This window comes from Marmota marmota, unplaced genomic scaffold, assembly GCF_001458135.2.
Source record: "Marmota marmota marmota unplaced genomic scaffold, marMar, whole genome shotgun sequence".
In the NCBI taxonomy this organism is placed as follows: domain Eukaryota; kingdom Metazoa; phylum Chordata; class Mammalia; order Rodentia; family Sciuridae; genus Marmota; species Marmota marmota.
In genome coordinates this window covers 7,576,303-7,590,475 of record NW_026000020.1, presented here as the reverse complement: position 1 = coordinate 7,590,475, position 14,173 = coordinate 7,576,303, and the positions used below count along the sequence as shown (strand labels likewise).

The following is a 14,173-nucleotide window of genomic DNA, read 5'->3' as shown; positions in this document are numbered from 1 at the left end:
CTCATGGTGACAGAATGGCGGCACCAAAGCTAATTTCACATTCAAACTCCACCCTGTCCCAAATGACAGATCTCTCCAATAAGCAAGGAAGCCCCTTTCCCAGGAGCAGTCATAAAACCTCTCCTCATAATTCATTGGTCAAAATCAGGTCAAATGACTATTCTTAAACCATCTCCTGTGGCCAGTGGGTATCCATGCTCACAGTGGCTTCTGGGCTGGGGGACAGTGGGCAGAGCTCCCTATGACAAGGCAGGTGAGATGACTGGCTGCCTTTCAAATCGTACAACCTGTGAGAGAATGGTGTGTGGCCAAATGAAAACCTAGAATGTGGGGAGGGGGCGGGTGTGAAGATGGATGCTGACTTAACCAGCACCTCACCTCGTGGGAAGGCAAAGGGTTAGGACTGCGCCACCGTCTTCTTGAAGGGAGTTCTCATATTAAGTCAGAACATAATTCATAACAATTTTATAGTAAACATAATGTATCAGGTCCTGCAGATCCCACCTCTCAGCCATCTGTCCTCTCTCTGTGTTTCTTTTTTTACCACAATGATTCTCCTTTATCACTATCTTTAATAATCAAATAAATTTTTAAAATCATGCCCCCACCTCCATGCCTTGGGTTAGAGCCCCATGAAGGTGCAGTGCCTTTCACAGGCAAGTGATCAAGCTGGCTCTCCCCCTCCCTCCCTCCCCACCTGCCAGGGTGCTTTGCCTGCAGGCTGGGGGCGTGGAGGAGGCAAGGCCTGGGGGTGGAACATTCTCTACTGCAGGGTCAGCCTCTGAGAAGTCCTGCAGCCCTGTAACCTCCACCTCAGGAACTCACCAGCAGAAGAGAGTCCCTAACAGGATCAAGAGGATACCTAGTGGCAGGCCAGGAAGTGTCCTTGTGCTGGCCGGTCAGCTGGCTGGATCTCACTGATGGGAGCACAGGAGGAACAGGTGGGAGAAAAGAGGGGGACTTTCACATCACATTCATACAGAATAGCCACACTTCCTTCTCACCCCTCAAAGTCCTGGTTCTTCAGAGGAACAAAGGACTTGTCCCGACCTGTTTTCTCCCTAAAGGACCACACTCTCCCACAGGAACTAGACTCTCACCCGGTCACCCACAGGCCTTCTGGGTCCTTCCAAGGTGTCCAGTGTTCTAGCTATGTGCTCATTCCACGTGTTTCAAAGAACACTCTCACATCTCCCAACTAAGAGAACAATGGACATTATTCTCTCTCAGTTGAATGACCAGAAGCCATTCCACTCTCACAGTACGAGAGCTCTTCGGGGCAGGTACCGCACATACTTACTGGTGGCTCACGGTCATAAGAGGAAAGCCAAATCTTGGGCATCCCTTGTCCTCAAAGAACCAGACACAGACTCGGAAAGCCACAACAGCACCAGCGCACGCCACGGGCTCACCTCCCCGTCCTCGCGGGCCCACAAAGGGGCACTTGGAGGACATGAATCCTCCACAGGGTGATGTGGCTGCTGCCAAAGCCACCAGAGAAAGCCAGTGAGGGGCTTCTCAGGGTGGCACCCAAAGAGCAGAGGGCTGGGAGAAACTCTTCAAGCTTGAGTGAGAACACAGGGACCTTGGGTGACCTGAAGAGAAGGGTACAAAGTTCTCACTTGCCCTTCAGCCCTACCTCCATCCCCAACAACCCTGGATTCCAGTAACCCAGAGGCCCAGAAGCACCCCAGTGTCCCCGTGCAGCCCTCCTCACCCTCAACTTGGGCTGTTTTCAAATCCTTGACTCTCATGGCGTAATGTAACTTATGGAAAATTAGTAAATTCAGGGGAAATAAATCAGAACAGTTGTTGTGACTGTTTTTTAAGAAGGAATATACTAGAAGAAATAGTAGGGATCGGGTAGCCAAAGGCCCAGACCTACTGTCCCTCCCCACGTGGCCTGGGACAGAACAAACCAGACAGGATTGAAGTAATTTGGGGAGAAACACAAAGGTGTGTTTTTAAAGATAGGAAATTATCTGCAATATCATTCAACCATAAAAGAAAGGAAGCACTGATGTGACACAGTTGGGACGGGTGGAGGGCCTCCACCCTAAACGGACCTCAAAGACATTATGCCAGGAAAAGAAGCCAGACACAATCATGACCCTACTGTGACCTTTTACACGACATGTCCAGGACAGACAAAGCCCCAGAGACAGGAAGGAGCAGCTCCCGTGGGCAGAGTGAATAAGGAACAGAGAGTGGCTATCTACAGTCACAGGACATTTCTTGGGGTGATAAAACTATTTTGGAATGAGCGAGAAGTGATGGTTGCACGACACTGTGAATATACTAAATGCCACTCAACTGCACGCATTAAAATAGTTGTAGTGTGCTACGTGAGTTTCAGCTCGTCCCAGAAAGAGAGAAGGAAAAAGGAAAGCGGAGAGAAGGGGGCGGAGGGAGGAGGCGGGGAACCATCTCCCTGAGGACCTACTGCTGGCACGTCATCTGCGGGTTCCCTGTACACAGGCTGGGCACACCCACATTTCTCAGTGGGCCTGCTGGTATTTGGAGCAAGACTTTCTTCATGGAGTGACCACTGAATACCCCAAGAAGCCATAACTTCCAGTAGCATCTTCATTTACCCTGAAAACCCAACACACTCGTCACAGTCCCTACTGCCCTGGGAGGGACCTAGGAAAACACAGCCCAAGGGACTGGCAGCCTAGTGGTGGAGGGGGGACTCTGGTCCAGAACATGCCCTTTGCCCTTTGGCCCTGTCGCTCCCCACCTGCTGGTGACTTGGGGCAAGTTACTAAACACCTGTAGGGCTCCCTTCCTTCACCTGCAGACCAGCTTCCTAGGGGTGTCAGAAGAACAAAACAGTTAATACCCTAAAAAGAATGTCTGGCACAGACTAGATGCTTGATACATTTTTTAATTCACATAAATAATGGTATATATTTATGGTATGCAATAGGATGTTTTGATATACGTACACATTATGAAATGGCCAAATTGAGCTGATGAACACATCATTCCCCATATACTTATTACTTTTTTATAGTGAGAGCATTTAAATTTACTCCTTTTGCAATTTATTGTATACAACACACAACTGTATACAATAAGCTATATATGGTCTATAATTCTTTAATATTAACTATAGTCACTCTGTTGTACAATAGACTTCCTGAACTTATTTCTGCAGTCTAACTGAGCTTTGGTATCCTTTGATTAACATCTCCCCAGTCCTCGGCCCACCACTGCCGCAGTCTGGCTGGGCACAAAATCACGAGCCACTCAAGCTCCTGCTTTATTTCCAAACTTTATTTCCAAAACTCCTGCGAACGCCATGCAGGAGGCCTTCTCCTGGGACACACCACACCAACAGGAAATCCCTCCTCCGGAAATCCCTCCTCCCACACTTCCCCAACCAATGGGAACTCTCCGGTAACAAGGGACAGCAGGGGTCTAATATCCAATTGAATACACATCTTAACATAACCATTATCATCTCAATAGCTTGCTGGCGGCACCTTTCAACCAAAAATGCCATGCATCATTCCTACTGGGCTATGGCTCTCAGCACACCACCACCCCAGCTATTGGTACACCACTCTGCTCTCTGCTTCCCATGAGGCTAACTTTATTTAGATTCCACTATAAGTGAGATCATGAACTATTTGTCTTTTTGTACCTGGTTTATTAACGATGTCCTCCAAGTTCAGCCATGTCATTATGAACAACAGACTTCCCTCTATTTAAAGGCTGAATAGTATTTCTGTGTGTGTGTGTGTGTGTGTGTAAATAGACAAACATTTTCTTTATCCACTCATCCATCAATGTCTCTTCCGTTGATTCCACATCTTGACTATTGTGAATAATGTTGCAATGGACGTGGAAGTGCAGATATTTCTGGAACATACTGATTTCATTGTCTTTGGCTATATGCCCAGAAGCGAAATTGCTGGTAGTTCTATATTGAATGTGTTGAGAAACCCCCATACTGTTTGCACAGCCAGTATATTCCCACCAACTGTGTGGCGGAGAGATTCCTCTAGTTTGGGTGAGGAACCAACACTTTTGTCTGTTTTGCAAGAGCCCTTCTAGCAGGTGTGAGATTAAATTTCATTATGGTTTTAATTTGCATGTCTCTGATGATTAATGAAGTTGAGCAATATTTTCAATACTGCTTGCCATTTGTGGGTCTTCTTTTGAGAAATACCTGGTCAGGATCTTTGTCTCTGCTTGAACTGGGTTGTCTGTTTTCTTACAATTGAGTTATTTGAGTTTCTTACACAATTTCAGTACTAACCCCTTCCCAGGAGTGTGGTTCACAGATAGTTTGAAGCAATTCCAAGTGTTTATTCTTGGGTTTGCTGCCTGTTTAAAAAACCAACATGAAGAAACCTTTCCCCTGCTTTCTTCTAGTAGTTACAATTTCAAGTCTTACACATGAATTCCAATCCATTTTTGAGTTGATCTTCGTATGTGTTATCCTTACTGAGAGGATGGGGAAGCCCCAAGCTTCAATATGATGCAAAAGAAAACTGGGAGTTTTCCCCATCACCTGCCTTCTTTCCTTCTCAATGCCCACATTCTAGAAGTGGTTGGAGTAAGAAGGCCTTCCAGGAGCTCTGCCACTCAGGAACATCAGGTCCCAAGACATTGAGGGGCATGGGGACTTTCTCCTCCTCCAGCAGACCTAGAACTTCTTGCCCAGGAGGAGGGGAGGCAAAGAAAATGGTCCATTTGCACAGTTAGCAACACTTTTTCTAGCAAGCAATTATTTTAAGGTTGAAGGTAGAGCTATAAGAGGCTGGCAGTGCTCTTCAGTAAGTCACGTGGTAAAGAAAGCATACAGCAGTCCTGTGACTGTTTGTACCTGGACCAGGGAGGAGCTGCTTCCAGATATTTGAAGAGCCAAATGGAATTTCCCATATCAAAAACATGCTTTGTTCTTGTGTGACTTCTTTTTAACCTATGTATCATCATTTTAGTGGATGGATATACACCCTAGAGAAGACAGAAGCAGCTGTTCCCAATCCTAAGACCCTTTCCCCACCCCCCGCCCCGTACTGTTTCCTTCCAGGATCAAAAGTCCAGCTAAGCCGAGTGTGGTAGTGTACACGTGTAATCCCAGTGGCTCAGGAGGCTGAGGTAGGAGGATGGTGAGTTCAAAGCCAGCATCAGAAACTTAGCTAGGCCCTAGGCAACTCAGTGAGACCCTGTCTCTAAAAAAAAAAATACAAAAATAGGGCTGGAGATGTAGCTCAGTGGCTGAGTGCCCCTGAGTCAATCCCAGGTACCAAAAATAAGAAGAAGAAGGAGAAGGAGAAGAAGCCAATGTATCTCTGATACACAGGCAGGAGTCACAGAGTCTGAGAAGGACCTGGAAAAACACCGTCCTTGCAGGCTCATGAAACGAACTAACAAGAAAGTGTTCAGGAATCCTTGTGTGCCCTCCTCTCTTACTCCTGGTAGCAGAGAGTGGAATACCCCCAGCCCCCTACTCCCTCACCATGCTTCAGGGCACTGCACACAGCAGCATAGAGGGAAATCTATAGAGGGATCTATGTGAGGCTGGTGTGAGGTGGCTCCTTAGGCATCCCTTCTGGCCCCAGCCCTGCCCACTGACTCAGCAGGCATTCTTTGAAATCCTGTTTGATGGCAGCCTGGGCTAGGCTGGGGATCCAGCATTTCTAAAGAAATGGCTTTCCAGTTGAGGTCAAAGGTAAGGGGTTTCTACTTAAATTTATAAAACTGCATTTTACCCCTCCCCACACACACACACAGAGAGACGCACGCAAGTTCTTGTTCTTTGTCTGCGATACTTATCACCTGTTATGGGTTCGAGTGTGTCCCATGCCCCAAGTTCATATGCTGTGAACCCCGAGCCCCTGGTCCCTCAGGACATGACTGGATTTGGAGACAGTCTTTACAGAAGTAAACAAGTTGAAGTGAGTTCATTAGGGTGAGCCCCAACTCAATGTGACTGTATCCTTCTAGAAAGGGAGATATGAGAACACATAGGCACAAAGGAAGATGTCATGAAGACACAGGGGTGGGGGACAGGGTGACGGCCATCTACAAGCCAGAGAAAGGCATGGAGAAAGGCATGCTTTCCTCACAGCCCAGAAAAGAAACCCAGTGTCTCAAGAAAGGAGCACGGTTTTCTGACCAGCCTGAAGTCATGAATGGAGGAGCCCACACACTATCCTTTCCCTTGCTCATCTCCAAGATCCCAGGCTCCAGGATTAGGGCTTGTCCCTTGTCATCTACTCACAGTCTCTCAGGAGACCAGCGGATTCACCACTGGAGAAATTAGCCCTGTCCAAAAGAAAGCACTAATCCTGATCCACCAAAGGAGGTTCCTCTGTGTCAAGAAAGTCTGTGGCCAGCAGTCAGCATTGGACTCATTTTATTCGTGTTTCTCAAGTCATGAACAAATATTCAATGTTGACTAGACATTCAATGAAAGCCTCAACAAAATACAGAGGGGAAAAGAACAACAGGGAAAAGGAACTCAAAGGAACCAGAGGCAAAGTGAAGAATAAGAGGGAAGACCACAACAATTAGCATTGAACATTCTATGGTCATGTGTTTAAAAAAAAAAAAAAGAACAAATTTAAAACATTACCATCAACTATTCTCAAAAACAAGATACTTTATAACCAGAAAACAAGGATAGATGCTACTTAAAAGGGGAACAAAGAACTTTAAAAACACTTTTGAAAATTAAAAATATGATAGCAGACACTAAAACATAAGAGTTGGAAGCCAGGCATGGTGACACACACATGTAATCCCAGCAGCTCAGAAGGCTGAGGCAGGAGGATCGTGAGTTCAAAGCCAGCCTCAGCAACAACAAGGTTCTAAGCAACTCAATGAGACCCTGTCTCTAAATAAAGTACAAAATAGGGTAGGGGATGTGGCTCAGTGGTGGAGTGCCCCTGAGTTCAATCTCTAATACTAAGGGAAAAAAAAAAAGAAGAAGAAGAAGAAGAGTTGGAAGATACAGTTGAGAAAATCTCCCAGGAAGTAGTGCGAAAGATAAAGAGATGGACAATAAGCAAGAGGAGATAAGAAAATTAGAGAACAAGCCCAGGGGTCCCAACATTTGAGCAAAAGTAGCCCTAGATAAGAGAACAATGTAGATAGGTCAGGAACATGAGTTTTCTTATTAAAAGTGACCACAGCATGCTCAACACAATGAAGAGAGAAAGAGGGGTCAAACCACCCCCTCATGAAATTCTATAACACCATTACTAAAAAGAAGCTTCCAGAAGGAAGGGGAAAAAACATGTCATAGTTACAAGTCATAGACCAGGAGGAGTCAGATTTTTTACTAGTAATTTTGGATACTAGAAAGCAATGGCATGATGCCTTTCAAATTCTGAAGGAAATTTTATTTCCAAACTAGAATCCTCTACCCAGATAAACTTTCAGTTGATTGAACAGTAAACATTTTCAGACATAAAAATCTCAAAAGTCTCAAAAAAAAAATTCATAGGTATACCTTTCTCCTTAAGTTAATTGATGAGAGTTGTTCTGGTTATTTTTGACTGTGTAGGAATGTACCTTAAAGCTTAATGGCTTAAAACAACAATGAGTTGTTATTTTAGTTTTCTACTTTTCCTATGAGAAACCTGAACAGGAAATAAGAGGGGTTGGAACAGATGGGAATGTTAGCATCTCTTTACCTCTCTCCATGTGTCCTGTCTACAAGGACCAGCTTAGGCTTCCTCACAAGCATGGCAGCTCAGGGCCAACCTCTAGAGACAGGAAGTGAGAGGTGAACCAGCTTGGGCTTCCTCATAGCATGGTGGCTCAGGGACAGCCTCAAGAAACAGGAAATGAGAGGTATCTGTCTCTTCAGATCTGAGCTTGGAAACTGGTGCACTCTCACGTTAGCTACATTCTGTTGGCAAAGCCATGACCTATTCAAGAAGAAGGGACAAATCACACCTCTCAAGAGTAGTAGTATTAAAGAATCTGTAGACATCTCTATTCTTCCCCAAAGAGTAACTAGGAAAGAGAAATCCTGGGGAAACAGAGGAGAGGCAAAGGCAGTTGGGAAGACGATGTGAAAGACACAGAAACAGCCAGGCCAGACTGAAGGCCACAGAAGGGGAGCTCCAGGATGCATGAGTCCACAGGGGGCTGGAGGGAGCAGGACAGGGATTACCTGACAGGTCTGACCACACTGAGGGGAGTGCAATTGTGACAGATGTGTCTAGTGTGGGAGTCAGTAAGTGAGGCATGTATAGAAAACTAAGCAAATGGATAAAGGGCATGATGGCTATCTCCAGGGAAAGAAATGAAAAAGTTATGACAGAAAGGAATGAAATATGGTGTACCAGGGACTGGCTAGGAATAATATTTATATGGTCATAATAATCTAAGTCTGGGTATGATATAAGTAAAAATAGCAGTACACTCATCTTCAGAGAATAAGTTATAGTGAGAAATCTTCATTTTCTGTGACAGAAACACAGTTTATAATCAAAAAGAGACAGGCACAGGGGTTTAGCTTAATGGTTGACTATGTGCTTAGTAGTCTTGAGGCCCTGGGTTCAATTCCTGGCACCAAAAATATTTTTTAAAGTGCCCATCCAAGCAATTACTTAGGAATACGGAATTAAAGAACATAGGAATAATAGGAAAGAATTAAAGTGGTTACCCAAGAGGAAAGGAAATGAAATAGAGAGGGGTCTGGCAGGTGAAGGGCATTTTCATTACAAACTCAGTATAATTTATTAGGTATGTTCACACATTACATCAATGAAGAAAGGACACATAGTAAGATCCTGTTTAATATAACAAAATAATGTCCACATGTGTATCAGAACTCAGAAGTTAAAAAGTTCCTACAAATATGCAAATAGATTAGAAGTGGTTTGGGAACCAAATATCTACCAATAGATGAACACACAAGCAAAATGAGACATGTACCCACAATGGAATAGTATTTGGCCTCAAAGAGGGAGGATTTCTGACATGCTACAATATGGATGAAACTTGAGGACATTATGGAAAGTAAAGCAAACCTTCTACAAATGGACAAGTTCTGTATGATTCCTAGAGAGGAGGGACCTAGAATAGTCAGATTCAAAGAGAAAGAAAGTAATATTATGGTTGCCAGGGGCTGGGGTAGAGGCAACAGGAAGCCCTTGTTTCATGGTACAAAGCTTCCATTTGGGAAGTCCTGGAGATGGTGGTGATGGCTGCCCAGCACTATGAATGTACTTAATGCCACTGAACTGTGCCCTTAAAAATGGTGAAGATGGTAAATTTTAAGTTATGTGTATTTTACCACCACCACAACAACAACAAAAAAAAAAAGGGTTGGAGGAGGGAACATTTTAGGAAACTTTCAAATTTTCCCTATTATTTGACTCTTCATAGTGAGAATGTATTCATGAAGCACTTGCATGGATAAACAAGACTAAAGGAATAAGCTAAACAGGAAAAGTTAAAAGATAAGTTCAAATGCTCTTGGGAAGGAAAGAGAAGGGAATGAGGAGAAAGAAGGGGAGAGGGAGCTGCCAGGAGAAGGGGAGGGGAATCTTGAGGAAGGGCATGGAAAGATCTCAGGGAAGGGAAACATTAAAGGGGCTCTTTAAGTTGTTCCACTGAGGGATGTGTGCCACTCCCATATATGAGCATGCCTGTACCCGAGCATGCCCATACCCGAGCATGCCCACTCACCAGCCTTATGAGAACTTCTGTTCAACAAAAAAAGTAAAAAATGTTTCAAAAAGCCAATCTTGTGATGTTGGTTTTCACATTCCCTACAAATCCTGATGGGAGCATTGTATCAGGCCATTTTCTGTTACTATAATGAAATAACTGAAGCTGGGAACTTTGTAAAAGAAAAGAGATTTGGCTCATAGTTCTGGAACTCAAGGCCTGGCATGGGCTTCTGCTCAGGTCTGGAGAAGATCTCATGGTGGATGGCGTCACAATGGGAGAAGAGATCCCATGGAAAGAAGGAAATCAGAGAATGGGGAGGGGCCAGTCTTGTGACCTCCCACTAGGTCCCCAAAGAGCTTTTAGTTGGTGTGTTATATCTATTATATCTATCCCATTGGAAATCATAACAAAGTTTTTCAAGTATTCTTCAAGACCCCACCACCTCTCAGCTAGGGACTGAGCTTCCAATACATGAGTCCATGGGGACAGAAACCACATCCAAACCATAGCAAGCCCTTAAGTCATCCTCCTGTTGTTGGGGCAAATAGTACACTCTCACTGTATGCATTATAGGGTAGGATGGCCCTCAGCAAGCTGGGACAGTCCCAGAGTCTGGGGACACGCTAACAGAAAAAAGTGAGGGTAAGCTAATCTTTGAGAAAGGGGAGAAGAATCCCGAGAGGGGGGCCTGGGCTGTGACCACAGAGTTTCTGGGAGCAACCTAGGAACAAACCCTTGCTGGAAGGAAGGAGGGCAGGTATGCAAAAGAAATTTCACCACCTCTTTTCTTTGGGAAGGAAACTGTTTCCTGGGCTCTCATGTCCTGAGAGTGGCTGACCCTGTTCAAGATTTCCACTATATACACACCGCCACACCACACCCCAACACCCTCATAACTTCAAAGGCCCATTGGGGTGTGGGGGGACTAACCGCAGAAGGCCTTCCCTGGTCTGGGGAGTGGTCCAGTTTATTTCTGGCCTTCTGTGGGCATTTACATTAGCAAGATGTTAATACATCCAGAGGTAAGATCACTATCTTCTAATCTGGAGAGGAACCTGAGGTACAATGTGAACTTTCAAACTTTCATGACAAAGTTTTTCTGATATCAAATAGATATCAGAATCTTTAACCATTTGGGGAAAAAAGAATATGAAATGTCTATGCTATTACTACAACTCTGAAATCATGAAGTAAGTAAACAAGAAATAGAAAGAATGGCAAAGTGTTTGTTAAGGTAACAAGATGACTTTTTCCTTTTTTTTTTTTTCCCCTTATCATATGCAGCCAGTGTGTCTCCTCAACAGTTCCTCGTCTACGCTCATGATGACCTACCAGGACAGATACTCTCCTCATTCTGAGGTGCAGGGGAATGGAACCCTCTGTCTCCTGCAGGCTAGGCAAGTGCTCTACCACAGAGCCACACCCAGCAGCCGTGAGCCCAGTGAGGGGGAAGTCCCCCAGTGGCCAGTGGTGGTCACACAGGCTCAGCAACCAGGCTTTGCATGCTAGGCTGGCTGCCTTTCTCTGGGTCCCTGCACTGAGGTGGTATTAGGTCACTAGGAAGTGCCTTCTACTTGGCCAAAATCAGTATCTTGGATCTTTGAATTCTGTCCCATATTTTAAACTGCAGTTATTTAACTTGAAAGGGCAAAGAGGCAGTAGCCCAGGAACACATTAAGGAGTGTAGAAGCAGATAGGCAGAGAGGGCTTTCACACCCTTCAAATTTAGTCCCCAAAGAGCTCTGAAATCATTACAATTTTTTTTCAAATATTTAAATCATTTGTAAGTAACAATAGGTCCATTAAGTGTGTCTGAAAATAACTATTTTCCAAAGCAAAACAAAAGTAAGATATATTTCCCTTTAATGTCTGTCTTAACAGAAGGCAGTTGGGGTCTCAGTCTCTGCTCCTGTGTTTAATTTGCTGGAAAACTATACATCATGTAGTCTCTGGAAGCTGCCACTGTACAATAGTTTAAGAATGAAACTGAAAAAAGCCAGTAACAGTTGTAAAAATAAGTTTGAATTTGGTGAACCTTCTTAAAGGGTCTTGTGTACCCCGTGGAAACTAGCAACGCACTTTGAGAACCATGACTTTAAAAACTATGTGTGGGGAGACCCTCAAGGACATACCCATCCTACACCTCCCACTTTCAACTCCCTGAAACTCTCACCTCCCTTCTGGGTGACCCTCATGCAGGAACACATATTCCTCTCCAGGGACACGTTGACTTGTACTCAAGCCATCTCCTTCCCTCTCAGCCCACCACTTTCTTAAGAGAGAACCTGTACATGCGCTAACTGGCCGTGAGCCACTCAGCCAACACAGCAACATGTCCAGTTTGGGTCTGTTAGAGCTGCGCAGTAACGTGGATTTCACATATTCCTACACGCGTGGAATATAATTCGCTCCATTTCGACCCCTAGTTTCACTCTTCACCCTCATAGTGACATTTGTTATGCTAAAACTCTGAAATGGCTCTAGCTGGTCTTTTCAGACCCCTGAAAGGAGCCAGCCCCCTTGCCCCAAAGGGCACAGGAGAAAATAGAGCCCACAGGAGGCAGTGCCGAGTTCTGGTCTGGACTTGCCAGTAACTGAGCCATTTTCTCCACCCAAAATGAATTGCACCAAACTTCCTGCCCACCTCTCAGGGCTCTGGTGGCATCAAATGACATTGTAGAACCTAACCCCTCGCCCCTTATAACCAGAGTACACGTGCTGCTGTCCAGCTGCCCACTCTGCACACAGTACTCCGGGGGGCACTGGGAGTCCTCAGCCCTTGACCCGAGGCACGCCCTGGCAGGGCCAGTCCATCCCTGCGGCCCACACCATCTCCTTTTCTTACCCCTTGTGCTCACCAGGGGTAGGACACGGCGGGGTGGGGACTCTGAGAAGCAGGTTTAGAATCCTTTAGGCCAGTCCTTCCCTCCACTCAGCGGAGCGCCAGTCACTGCGGCGCGCGGTGGGTGCGCGGAGCCCACCTTTCGCCCCCACTCTTCCCTGACACGTGGGGGAGGGAAGCCCCGCATCTGCAGAGGTGACGATCAGGTCTGTCTCTCCTCACAGGCACACTTCACGCAGCCCTCGCGCGGAACTTGCCACTGGGACGCCCTGGGGACTGAGGGGACGCCCTGGGGACTGAGGGGACACCGCGCTGACAGGGGCTGCGATCACGGGCAGTACCTGTGCCGGAAGAGCGGGCAGCCGCCCAGAAGCCTGCGCAGCTCGTTCTTGAGGCTCCAGAACTCGCCCTCCAGGCAGCGGTGCAGAGTGGAGTCCCCGAGTCCCAGGTCCTGTGCCGGCTCCATCCCGCTGGCTTCTGGCTCTGTGCGTTCTAGGAGCTCCCCGGGGTGGGAACTGGAGGGCACGCCCTCTGCGCCTCACCTCACCAGGCCCCTCTCCGCCCGCTCACCAGTCCTCTCCCTGCTCACCCGCTCACCCGACTACTCGACTACTCCCTCCCTCCCCAGCATCGCCCTGCACTGAGCCCCTCCTTGGGTGCAGAACAAAGAACTTTCCTAGGTGCTCTCTGTCTCCTTGTGCTGGGCTGGTCAGTTGTCCCTCCAGGTTTGTAGGTCACAAGAAACAATATGTGAGTCTTAAGAGGGGTGCTGGTCTGGGGTCTGGGAGCTGGAGTCTTGTAGACTTAGAGCTAAGCCCCAATGAACGGCTCCCAAGATCCAAGAGCCCCTGGTCATGGCTCTGGGCCCAGCTCAGCTGCACTGTGGCTCCAATCCCTGCCACCACCAGCCGGGTATTATGTTTCCATGATTAGGAGGGGACCCAAGCCTACAGGACTACCATCCAGGAGCTGGGAGCTGCAACTGGAACGCTCACCTCCTCTCCCAGAAACCTCCCTTTCTGTCCTTGTCATGGCCAGTGACAAATAAGTTCTAAATTAAGTGGAAAACGTTCCTTCCTATCTTCTAACTCTCATATGCTTTATTGACTCTCCATTTAAATACACAGGAAACATTAGCTGTTCCCCTTCTTCTAAACACTAGTTTACTGACCAGATGACCATTGTGGGTGTGGCCAGCTGTCCTTAGGTTAGGGGATGCCATCTGTATGAGTTTGTTTTGGCTGCTGTAACAAATTACCACAAACCAATTTCCTTCAGACAACACAAGTATATTCTCTCGAAGTTCTGGAGGCCAGAAGTTCAAAATGGGTCTTCCAAGGCTATTCAAATCAAGGTGTTAGCAGGGCTGGTCACCCTCTGGGAGCTTCACAGGGAAATCAGTTTCCATGTCTTCTCCAGCTTCTAGAGGCTGTCTGCATTCTTGGCTCCAGGACACTTCTTGTCTTTAATATGCATCACTTCAACCTCTGCCTGCATGGTCCATCTTCTTTTGACTCTGATCTTCCTGCCTCCCTTTGATAAGGACCCATTTACATTGGTCCCACCCAGGTAATCCAAGATAGCCTTCCTGTCTCAACGTCCTTAATAGCAGCAACATCACTTTTGCCATATAAACCAACACATTCCCAGGTTCCAAAACACTGGCTTTGAACCTGGGATGGA

The 14,173-nt window shown here is 46.3% G+C and overlaps 1 protein-coding gene across 1 annotated transcript in view; it reads right to left on the bottom strand.

Annotated features, from left to right (window-relative positions):
- Positions 1 to 13,509, bottom strand: part of Acoxl (acyl-CoA oxidase like) — a 335,479-nt gene extending 321,970 nt beyond the window's left edge. Inside the window, 1 exon segment of the mRNA XM_048810372.1 lies at positions 12,832 to 13,509. Coding sequence (XP_048666329.1) covers positions 12,832 to 12,956 — 125 coding nt within the window. The 5' untranslated portion in view covers positions 12,957 to 13,509.
- Between the last annotated feature and the right edge of the window lie 664 nt (positions 13,510 to 14,173).